This window comes from Notothenia coriiceps, unplaced genomic scaffold, assembly GCF_000735185.1.
Source record: "Notothenia coriiceps isolate Sejong01 unplaced genomic scaffold, NC01 NC01_scaffold00025094, whole genome shotgun sequence".
Lineage (NCBI taxonomy): Eukaryota > Metazoa > Chordata > Actinopteri > Perciformes > Nototheniidae > Notothenia > Notothenia coriiceps.
In genome coordinates this window covers 522,778-535,404 of record NW_011357795.1, presented here as the reverse complement: position 1 = coordinate 535,404, position 12,627 = coordinate 522,778, and the positions used below count along the sequence as shown (strand labels likewise).

The 12,627-nt window shown below is 38.8% G+C and overlaps 1 protein-coding gene across 1 annotated transcript in view; it reads left to right on the top strand.

Annotated features, from left to right (window-relative positions):
- The window catches only part of spidr (scaffold protein involved in DNA repair), a 36,641-nt gene that overhangs the window by 3,993 nt on the left and 20,021 nt on the right, over window positions 1–12,627 (top strand). The window contains exons 6-8 of the mRNA XM_010783372.1: window positions 3,091–3,320; window positions 4,447–4,544; window positions 5,891–6,110. Coding sequence (XP_010781674.1) covers window positions 3,091–3,320; window positions 4,447–4,544; window positions 5,891–6,110 — 548 coding nt within the window. The remainder of the gene's footprint in view (window positions 1–3,090; window positions 3,321–4,446; window positions 4,545–5,890; window positions 6,111–12,627) is intronic.

Below are 12,627 nucleotides of genomic sequence, written 5' to 3'. Positions count from 1 at the left end.
TCCAAAAACCCGGAAATGAGTTAGCATTTGAATGGGTTTTGGATAGAGGCCTAAAAAATGTCTGTGGTTAACACATGTTTTATTGTAGCACAGAAAATACATCAGTAAATACCCCACTAAAATGAATTGTAAAGCTTTTAAGTGTCTTTAAACATGTGGCTAAATGAGAATCAGGTGGTTGTCCGGATATTCAACGTCATCGAACACAACACTCATCTTCTCAGTGGTGGTGATGTTGATATAATGCAAATTCAGTTCATAGCCTTATGTTTGCGTTTTAATTCTCGTCAGTCAATAATGCTTCAGACATGAAATGAGTGTTCCTTTGTGATGATTATCATACTTGAAAAAAAAGATTTACCATCATACATTTGTTATTACGGCTTTTTGTCAAGGAAATTACCTTCTTCTCAGTTGGGCTCCAACAATATATTATCCCTGCAGCACTCTATAATGTGCCGGTTGATTTAACACAACATGCATTTTAGGAACCAGTGTCTTGTGATTTGAAGTTCTGAGTTTGTGCAGTTTGGTGTGTTTTGAGAGGAAGTCTGTCGACAGATTAACATCCAGCCCACAGACCCAGCTACTTCCTCTTGTCACATTTTAATTTGCTGATATCAGCTCTCTGGGGTCAAAAAAATCACCTAACATGTTTGTGGTCAGAGGCTTCCTAGAAAGATTAAATGTCAACATTTTTTCAAATATGGTTTGACTAAAATGTATGCATTTTTCATAGTATAGTTGCAAAGTTAGGTGTCCAAAAATTATTTGGAATCCTGCTATTTTCATTATCGGTTGAATCTCTTTAGGGATTCTCTGATGTGAGCTTCTTAAATGTGAATTATTTCTGAATATCTTTGAGTTGTGTACAAATTAAGACATTTAAGATAGGGATGTCCCGATCACCTTTTTTTCCTCCCGATCCGATTCCGATCATTTGATTTTGACAATTTGCCGATACCGATTTTTTCCGATCCGATCTTTATGCAATGCATTAAGAGAAAAAAAAGAATTTAAGTTGTCCCTTAAGATTTTTTCTCTTATTTAAATTGGATATTCTATCCAACATGGATATAGCTTCTTTCTTTCACAGCAGCATTGGATCAATTCAGTTGTGCAGCATTGGATCAAAAACAAAAACAGCTTTCAGTACTTGTTAGCTTACTGTTACAATTAGACACTGCGCCCTGCCCACTCTGTTGCCAGATTTGAGAGAAATAATCAACCAGGTCTATGAAAACAAGCCCCAAAGAAGCAACACATACATGATGTTGTGTAATTTGAAACCAAAACTAAGGCCTCAGGATGACTTTAAGACTTGAACATGGTCATTTTTGTTTTGTAACATTGAATACAACATTTAAAAAAAAGTATTTTTAAAAAAAAAGAAAAAAAATCCCGATCCCCGATTTTTTTTCTCCCGATTCCGATCTTTTGAAAATCACGTGATCGGCTCCGATCCCCGATCACGTGATCGGATCGGGACATCTCTAATTTAAGAACGTCATTTTTGACTTTGGGAAACGCTGATCCACATTTTTATTTTTATTTTAACTTTTTATAGCATATAAAAATAATAGTAATTCTAAAAATAATTTTAACAATTTGTGGCACCCTTATTCGAGAATTCGATTCCTCATTACTCAAATGCGTATTCAGTAATGAGAAAAAGCATGTTAGTTTGGCTATTAGCATTCAATATAACAATTCAGTAAACTTGGAAGATTCTGATAAAATTACAACAATTACAAAGAACAACGCAGTTTAAATGTCTTTGCTGCCCGGAAACCGTGCTTTACACACAGCCAATTTTTAAATCAATCCGGATCTAACAGGATCCAGTGCAGAATATTCTCAGTCCAAATCAAAGTTTATTACTCCAGATAAACGATCGGCCGACTCACTCCACGTATTTCTGCCAGATTTCTGTATATAACGCTGAGAGTGGATAGGCGGAGCTGTGAGGGCGACTTTGCATCTCGAGGCCAAAGAGGATGGCAGCTGACCAGATGGAGCTTGTCCACATCAGGCACTTAAAGGGTCAACAACCTCCACCACATCAGGGTCCTCGCTGCATCAGGGGCGTGTCAACAGAGCGGCGCTATAAACATCTTTTACTACTGTTTGTTCAGGACAACATGTGAGTGGATGAGCCTGAGCAGAGCTGTGTACTTACAATGCTTTCAGTGCCGGGTGCAAAACATTTTTGATCCATAGCCAGGAACATAGTGTTCCTTTCTCTCTCGCTGGTTAGAGTGTGACGTCTGCTGGCACGGAGCCTAGCAGGGTCAAGTTGATTCAAACAAGAGAGCGCGCTGGCTGACAGAGCCTGGTATGCTGGTCTTGTCTGCACATGACAGGAACTCAGGTTTCTTGTGGATTTTTCCATGAGAACGGTTTCCTCCAGGTGTAGTGAGCAGTGAGACAGCAGAAACAGAATGTTTTGGTATTATATCTTGTGATTCATCCGCCTGTCAGTGTACCTTATCCACCCACTGTGTGATACACTTTATTTATATTAATTAATCTTTAATGACTCATTATTAATTTACTGAAGGCTGATGCCATTTTAAATCCATCTCATATTCTACTCACACATAGCATTATTTTATTGTTTTTTTTAACAGTTTTATTGATTTTGCAATTATAGGGAACAGAGCAAATGTAGATACAAACAATTAAAGTAGCATACCTAAATCAATAGCAATACATTTATACTACAATTTAATAATATATCATTCTAATACATATAATATGCACATGTACATGCACCAACAATTGTATTCTTAAAAATATATAATACTAATTAATTTAAATAAAAGGGTTGGCTTCATGCAGTCAGACTGGCTTTATTACTTGTTAAAAGAATCTAGGAAACTTGTAGTATTTTTAACCACAACCCTGGCTACGGTATCTCAGCTCTTCCAATTGTGTGTCATTAGATCCCTCACCCAACGGGCATACATAGTGTAATTTGATCTGCAAATCAACACTTCTATTCCTTCAAACGTGACATATTCCAAAACTAGGTCAAATACCTTTTTTGATTTATTCAAGTTAATTATTAATAAATGTCTTTATCTCTAGACGGCAGGGCTTGAGATCTCGGGCTATGTGTCTGACGGCGAGGATGTTGACGCCGCGGTGACTCCCATCAGACCGGACTCTCCTGTGCAGTGCGGCGAGGGCAGCAGGAAGTCCATCAGGGACTGGGTCAGGTCAGCTCAGGCAATGCTGCAGACGCCTCAGAAACTGCAGTCCAACATGCAGTCAAAGACACCTGAAGACTCTGCCAAAAAGAAAAGGAAATTCAAAAGGTTTGAATAATGTTCTTGTTTTCTCAACTTCACATTAGGGACGTGCAAGTTCAGCTTTTTGTCTCGTTCTGAAATCTTGACCAGAAGTATCTGCTAATACCCGAAACCTGATCCTATTCTATTGTTCTCTTTCCCCTCCAATTTATAGTTTGCGTACTGCAGTGTGTTGAACATCGGGTAACATGAGGACAGGGATTGTTCTAGCGCTAAAAACAGAAACGGCAGCCTTCAAGCCTTGTAACTGATTGCAAAAAATACACATTTAATAAAGAAAATAAACAACCCATGTATCCTTGAATATTTAAGTGAAATGGTATTTGTCTCCCATGCCTCCACGGTGAGGACTGAATCATTTCCAAACAAGTTGAAGTAACTGAGCCTTGTTCAACAACAGCAAAACTATATCAAAACATCCGTTAACAAACCTGACACATGCAGTTGAATCCAAGTCACATTATATTCATTCATCATTATGCTCAGTACTTCCCAAACACATTTCCGTAAACCGACAATTTCAAACCGTTTGTAATAAACAATCTCATGCTTGCACAAGCATGCGGCTCCTCTGTGATAATAACATTTGTGTAAGTGTTTGAAATACAAAGGTTTGAGCAAAAATGCTTGTTAGGGGCAGAGCGAGCATACGTTTCGGGAATCGTCTTTAAACACAAAGACGTGAGAAAAACAAGGTTTTCTTTACAAACTCAAGGAAACACGGTGAGTAGTTGATACACAAATAGGCATTCTGGAGTTAAGGACCTTCATTATAGATATCATACTTAATGGAAATGATAAGCTATGGCGTTAGCATGCGCCCATACCACACATTATTATAAAGTGCCACAGTTTGTTGCCTTAAAATAAGAGCAAACCGAGAAGAAGGCATAATACTTGCTGCCAGGCGACAATGTTTCCACGGCAGAGCTGACGATGAAAGGGACACCTGGTGTCATGATGTGGGTGCTAAATGTCATTGCCATTTCCAAGCCCACCCTAATGTGACAGATGGCTATCTGTAGTCTGAGATCAGAAAATCTTGTTCTTTGAAAGAAACAATTTCCCATGTGCTGCGTGATTTGATCAAGTAACGTCATCTACTGTACCTCTGTGTGTGTTCGGTGCGTAGTGGAGGCCTCGCTGAGAGGCTGAACCGACTCCAGTGCAGACAGAGGTCAGCTGTTAGCTTCTGGAGGCACCAGTCCATCTCTGAGGCCGCAGCAACAGGTGATCCACACAAACACACTGTCTTCTCCGACCTGAATCACTATTTTAACAATGAGCTTTGATTTGTGAGTGGGATGAAGCCCGTGATTTCCTTCTCTATGGAGAAAGGGCACGCTGAGGATGTGCTGGCTGTAGGTCGATCACTGTGGCTGTGAACTCTGAATTCGATATGTAGGTGACAGGAAGCTGCTTGCCTAGTTCTTTTTTTCCTTTTCGTGGTATACCAAACCACTTATGTTTTGTCGTTGTTATGTATCTCCCTCAGAATTGACACCAGCAGTGGCTTAAAGGTTGGCAGTTGATTGTGGAAAAAGAAAAAAAAGCACCCACCTGATCTGAGTTTGCGGTCATTCGATGTTTTGATTAGAGTAATGTGTAAAGAGTTGATCGGAGTGGGAGGTTTATTGACTTGATCTCATTTTTTAAGCTCCAATAAATAGTGCTTTTTGCAATGAAAACAGTTCTGTTTTTTTTTTAAAGCATTTAAGTCAGATACCCTGCAGAGTGCATAATTAAAGCGTTTCAGGAGAGTTCATTGTATTTGTTCCACTCCCTGGTTCATTCCTAGCTATAATAGCGTTGTTACCTGCTAGATCATGCTGTTACAAGACACCTGTTTATATTTGATGCTGTCCTTTTGGTGTGAAATGTAAGTGCACTCAAACACAGACTGTGAATTATTTCCTGATGTATTTGCCCCGCCTATCATTTATCAGTTCATTACAGGCCAAGAGGACGATTTCAGATGTGGCGTTCTGCCCCTGGTTCTTCCCATGAGTTAATCATCTGGGACCTACGCGCACCAAATAAACTGTTCAGTTTCGTGTTTAGGCAAATGCTTCTTTCAACTTTATTGTTCTTAATCTCCCTTTTTGATATGATTTACTCCATTAAAATTCCCCCCCTGGCTATTTTTCGGGATTGCTGGCGTTCACAGAGCTGCATTGACTGAGAGCTCTTGTGCTGCAATTTTCACAAATCGATGCAATCAAGTCTTCCCACAGAATTTGCATGCGTAGTTTGTTTTACTGCTTCAGGGCATTGTCTTTTTATTGTATTTTCTCCTCCTTGTTATCTCTGCTTGAGTCAAAAGCAAAGTCAGCGTTGTGGTAAAATTCCAAACATTTGCACTCTCACCCATTGGGATTCGGTGCGTTTCATATTCAACTCTGAGTCAGTAACAGCTTTCGAATTTATACAGTGCAAAATGTTCTGACGCTAAAAGTGAATTACTCTTATAACGCATAATAAGCCCCTCAGAGAGCAAGAGTCCGGGAGAGTATGAGTGCACTCTTTACACACAAACACACACTCAACATCTGTGTTGTTGTTGCTCTGCTCTCCAGTGGACAGGCCTGGCGTGCTGGTGCTGGAGGTGCTGGAGGTTCAGGAGGAGTGCAGCATGCAACTGGTGCACTGTGAGCACCAGCAGCCCCCCGCAGAGGGCCACCAGCACAGCGACGCCCCCCCTGAAGGAAGAGCTGGTTTGCTGGTGTTGTTCAACAGAGAAACTGCAGCCCAGCTGATGCTTGTTCCCAGAGACATCGTCCACATATACCCGCCATGGTGAGAGGATGTAATACATGTCACCCCTTTAAGCCCCCCTACACACTAACATGTTTTTGTTCTTATTGTTACTTCACTGGGATGTTTGAGCCTCACTGTGCAGAATTCTATCAGTATGTGCAGAGCCTGTTTCGCTGTGCTCACCTTCAATCTGAGTTGAACACATGTACACACAAGCAGGATTTAATAACATCATTTTGGAGCCAATACTGTGTCCAATAAGAAACCTCCAGTGGATCGACACTGGGAATAGACTTTCAGAAAAGTAGGAGACATGTTGTTCTCATTATCTCTAAACCCTTTCAAATGAACCTTATTTGCATTCATGCATAGATTATAGATTTTCCATGATGGTTAAAGAGTATATGTAATTTTGAAGCAACTTGCTATTCAAAGCAGATTCTTTTCACATGTCTTGAAATGTGTCTTGAAGGGGTCTTTAAATTAAAACCACATTTTGCTGCAGTTTGATTTGGATACTTATTATATCGAGTAGAGTCTGAAAGTGACAGCTTTGTTAAAGGTGGGGTAGGTAAGTTCGAGAAACCGGCTCGAGATGCACTTTTTGTTATATTCCATGGAATGCTCTTAACATCCCGATAGCAATGAATATCTTAAGTGCTTTGACAAAAAAATCCATAAAAAAATGTCATCTGTGGAAGCCGTAGTACTTTAAAAAGCACGACCAATCATCTTAGCCGGCTCGGCTAAAAATTAACTGGATGCGCCTACCTCGCCTGTCAGCCTATCCCTGTGTGCCTTGGCAGTCTCAGCTCATTGGTCATGTGCGCGTTCGTGTGTGTTAGAGGAGGGGCTCTGTAAGGAAGTGGCAGATTTTTTCCGGTTGTGTATTTTCAAATTCTAGCGCACTCGAGCTGGTTTCTCCAAAATGACCTACCCCACCTTTAAGCACCAGATGCAGAAGACTTTCGACGTTGAGATAAAGTTAAAATAATAATTTGCCAACTTAAAGTGTTCTTTTTGCAATTTAGGAAGAACCGCAAGCCGTTATAAGAAATAGGACTGCATTGACAATTATTATCATAATAAAATCATCTCTAGATCTTATTCTTGATTTATCGTCAGGGCTAGAAAATGTCAAATTAGGACAAAATGCCAATATCCTAAAACCTAAGGTAACATTGTAAAATAGCTTTTTTTAATGTTTTGCCAGTATGTAAATCCCCAAATGTATTAAGTTAACAATATTTTGAGTTTAACAATTGAGATGCTGGAACCAATGACCTAAGCGATTAATCAGTTACGGGAATATCTGCCATTTAAACATTATGTCAATTGACGCATTTCTTAGTGGTTTTAGCTGTAATAAGAATAGATACGTCTAACATTACAACTCTATGACGCGGATACATTTCTGTGAAAAATGAATATAATACTGGTAAGTGAGTTTTCTTGAGCTGTTTTTGATGTTTAACGTCATAATCAGGCAGTCAGAAACTACAGGAAAATACAAAGTTACACAACCTTTGACTGACTCATTATTCACAGGCCAAAGAGTAACATGATCTTGTAAAAATCATGCTGAGGAGGCATACTGACTGTCGGAATATAACACTTGAATATCCATACATTGAACACTGATAAAAAAGGGTGTAAAAGAAATCTGTAGAAATCACAATTCTTTGGGGTTTTGAGTATAAAAATGTACTGTTCTCAGCTCATTATAGTAAGCAGCAAAGTCCCAGATGTGAGTGCATGGGCGGAGAGGCGAGGAGGCGGGGTGTGTGTATGTGCCTGTGTGTGGTGTGTGTATTTCTCAGGATTGTTTTGGAGTTGGAGCGAAGCAGCAGTTGACTCCAGCTGTTGGGAGTTTAGGTTGAGTGTACTCTGGAATATCCAGGCTGGCGGAAGCGTAGGGGCCTCCTCGATGCTCTGACGTCACAAACAGCTCCAGGGAATGCTTCACATTCCTCTTCCTGGCAGTAGTTAGGTCATTTCCAGCAAGCCGGGGGAAAAACACAGTGGGATCATTTTCTGGAGCATTTGGGAGCAAAGAGTGAAAGGAGCCAAAGAACTGAGATGGAAAACACATGGTGGTTTTGAAAAAATCTCTGCATTTGAACACTTCTCCTTTCCTGTTGAGTTCCTTTCCTGAAAACATAGAGAGAGTAAAGCCCCCACCAACACTCCCATTTACTCTTTCAAAGAATCATTTCTCATCGGAACAAGCGTCCTTAAAGCCCCTTAGTTTGAGTACATTTACATTTACATTCAGCAGTTACAGCTAGTGGTGGAGGAAGTATTCAAATTATGTTAAGTAATTGTTTTCAAATAAAAGTACATAAGTTATAGTATCAAAACATACTTAAGGTACCAAAAGTGCAAGTACTTATTCGGCAGAATGGCAAATTTCAAAGTCATATATTTTGTATTGCTGGATTTCAATCAGTGATAAATTGATGTGTAAATATTGCCTCTGATAAAGGTAACACTATTTATAATTACTTGATAAACTACTGGATAGCTTAACCTTTAGTGTTACACCAAAATGTATTTGTTGATTTATATTTTCTATTAATATACCAAACCTGCAAAGCCAGTAAAGCTGTCAATGGATGGTTATGGAGTAAATCAATGATTTAACATTGAACAGTACTTAGGTAAATGAATGAAGGTACTTTCCACCAATGGTAAGATATAAGAGTGTCCCTATATTCAATCAATCAATGCTATCACTCAATAAAAAAAGTCTCTGAATCATTACAATACAGTAACAACTAATAAAAAGCTGATGACGCTTTAATGTTCTCTGAATATATTTAATCATTTATCCAGCTTTGTCAGGCTGAAGTGGAAAAACCCGGAATTCAGAGCATCGGTGTGTCTGGTAAAATTCCTCTTATCAGCTTCCTGTGTGACGCTCACCAAGGGAATTAACCTCCTCCTCCTCCACCATTCCTGCAGTGAGTAGGTTGGATCCGCCCCCCCCTCCCACGCCTTGTTGTGAGTGGGCCGAGGCCTGAGCGGAAATACCTGCACGGATTATTCACTTACGAGCTGTGACGCCAGCAGCCACTCCTTACCCCGGCTACCTGTGTGATGATGACAGCTCACCTGTTCACAATGGGGTCACACTTCCTGCGGGGGAGTTGTACCTGCTCCCATGAACAGGATGTTCCGCTCTACTAACAGTACTGTATGGCCGATGACTGCTCAGATGATGCACTGATAAACGTTGTAGCAAAAGTATTTCGGAAGTCCTTATTCAGAGTCACGAAGTAGTAAAAAATGCAATAAGAAAAGAGTTATGAGAGGGTAAACCTTCAAGATAGGATGGTTAAAGAAAGGTTAACATATAGTTGAATAATGATAAAGAGGTTCTATTAATCATTATAGAGATGATAGAGAGTTATAGACATTTATTTTTCTAGGTGGTTGAAATTATAATAGATTTACAGCCTGCTAGGTTATTGTTTATACTCGGATCCCCATCAGAGGCCCATGTTCCTGCTTCTAGTACTTTTGGGGTCATGTCCATTGAAATAAATCAAATAGATGCAATAAAAATACAGACAACTTAAGATACAAAAACAGCCGATCATACAAAGAGCGAACCGATGCACAAGGGAGAAATTAACGTATTAAAGTATTAACAGACTTAACAGTACAAATAACATAGGCAAGGCACGGTTATTTATATAGCACCTTTCGACACAAGGCAATTCAAAGTGCTTTACAAAAATGAAAGACATTAAGAAACATATTATAAAATGATATCTAGAAACACTCCATTTAAAAGCAAAGATAATAAAAGTTACAGTGCAGTTTAAGATATTAATATATCAATTAAAAGCAGCGGCAAAAAGAAAAGTCTTCAGCCTGGATTTAAAAGTAGTCAGAGTTGCAGCGGACCTGCAGGTGTCTGGGAGTTTGTTCCAGATATTTGGAGCATAATAACTGAACGCTGCTTCTCCATGTTTAGTTCTGACTCTGGGGACAGAAAGCTGACCAGTCCCTGAAGACCTGAGAGATTTGGATGGTTCATCATTTAGCAGGAGGTCAGAAATGTATTTTGGGCCTAAACCCTTCAAAGCTTTATAAACCAGCAGCAGTATTTTGAAATCTATTCTTTGACACACAGGAAGCCAGTGTAAAGACTTCAGAACAGGAGTGATGTGATCCACTTTCTTAGTGTTAGTGAGGACTCGAGCAGCGGTGTTCTGAATCAGCTGCAGCTTTCTAATAGATGTTTTAGTGAGACCTGTAAAGACACCATTGCAGTAGTCGAGTCTACTGAAGATAAAAGCATGGACAAGCTTTTCCAAATCCTGCTGTGACATTAGTCTATTAATCCTAGATATGTTCTTTAGGTGATAGTAGGCTGATTTAGTAACTGTTTTAATGTGACTGTTGAAACTCAGTTTAAGTCGCTGACAACACATAGATTTCTGGCTTCATCTGTTGTTGTAGAATAAACTTGNTCAGCAGGAGAGGACTCTTTAAAGTAGAGACACTACATACTGATATACACCTGAACATCAGCAGGAGAGGACTCTTTAAAGTAGAGATACTACATACTGATATACACCTGAACATCAGCAGGAGAGGACTCTTTAAAGTAGAGACACTACATACTGATATACACCTGAACATCAGCAGGAGAGGACTCTTTAAGGTAGAGACACTACATACTGATATACACCTGAACATCAGCAGGAGAGGATTCTTTAAAGTAGAGACACTAAATACTGATATGAACCTGATAATGAGCAGAATATGGCCCCTTTAATTATGATGTGTCATATGTGTCAATCGCTCTCCATGTTGTCAGAGTTACCGACTATGTTTATAAAAATGAATATTGAAGATATGTTTTGGAGTTTTTTTAAGCAGCTTGAATCATATTCATTTGGATTTAAAATGTATCTTTATTTATTTATTAAAGAGGTACATTGTATTATGTAATATTATTTCTCTTGTTTTAAAAAAAATGTATTCTTTTAATTCAACTGTTCAAGTTTTATTTGAATAAATGCATGATGTTTCCAAAGTTGATGAGTTATGGTGATAAATAATCGTGATTTCCATATTGACCAAAATAATCCTGATTATGATTCTAACCATATGTATGTAAAACCAATCTGTATTTTATGTTTTTCATATTTTTTAAAAGACGCACACACATCTGACAGAGCGCTCTCTGTGTGTCTGTGGGAGATGATCCTGATCACCTGGAGCATGACGACACACACCACTGCAGCGTATGCAAGCACACAGCAGGAACATTGGAAACGTGGCGTGTTCTCTGTAATGTGAGTGTTGTATGAGTTTCATCATATGGATTATGAGGAACCGTACCGCTGCAGACGGAGGGGGAAGAGGAGGAAGGTCCCAGAGCTGGTCCTCCTGCAGAGCGCTCCTCAGAGCCATCGCCCACAGCCGCTCTGCTGCAGGCAGATGCTGGAGGCTCCACCACCCCCCAGGAGGAGCCTCCACCCTTCAGCAGATGGGATACAAAAGGAATCTATTACAATACGTAGTCACACAGAAAACTAATGTATTCATTAATGTAAGTATCACATTATACAATTAATGTAACCTGTTACTTTCAGTTACCTCAATTTCAAATGCAATGCAAATAAATACAAGAGAAGTAAATGATCGTTTTAGGTTTTTTTTAATCATATATAAGACAACAGGACAATGTGACCTTAGAAAAGAAGAAACCAAGATATTTAGGATCAGAAATGATCTTATTAATAGGAAAACCTGCCTTTCATGAAGCATATTCAGGCAGTAGTCTATTCACCAACACTGAAACACATGAGCACATACTGCAGATTCAGGCATTAGGCGTATAGATTCACACTTAAAGTATTCGCCTACAGATTTTTTTAAATGTAGCATTAATCTGATGATGTATTTGTTATGTAACTGTAAGGGAATGCAGTTACCTTTTTTGTATCCTGATTAGGTTATCCTGTTACATGTAATCACCATATACTGTAATATATCATATTACACACAGTACTCCTCTCCTCTTATGTTACAGACCCTGAGAATCAGAATCAATCTCACACCACATGTTGTGTGTATCACAAGAGTTTTAATCTGATCAAGAGTTTTTCAGATGTATAAAATCCTGATTTAATCTTCTGATACCCAACTTGAACGGTGATGGCTTTTATTATATATTTTTTCTGTTGACTTTATTTTTTCTATTTATTTTTCCACGTTTATTTATATAGCATCTTTCAACACAATGCAATTCAAAGTGCTTTACAAAAATGAAAGACATTAAGAGCATTAAGAAACATATTATAAAATGATATCTAGAAACATTCATTTAAAAGCAATGATATAAAATGACATTTAAAAACACTCATTAAAAAGCAAAGATAAAAGTTACAGTGCAGTTTAAGATATTAATATATCAATTAAAAGCAGCAGCAAAAAGATAAGTCTTCAGCCTTGATTTAAAAGTAGTCAGAGTTGCAGCGGACATGCAGGTTTCTGGGAGTTTGTTCCAGATATTTGGAGCATAATATCTGAACTT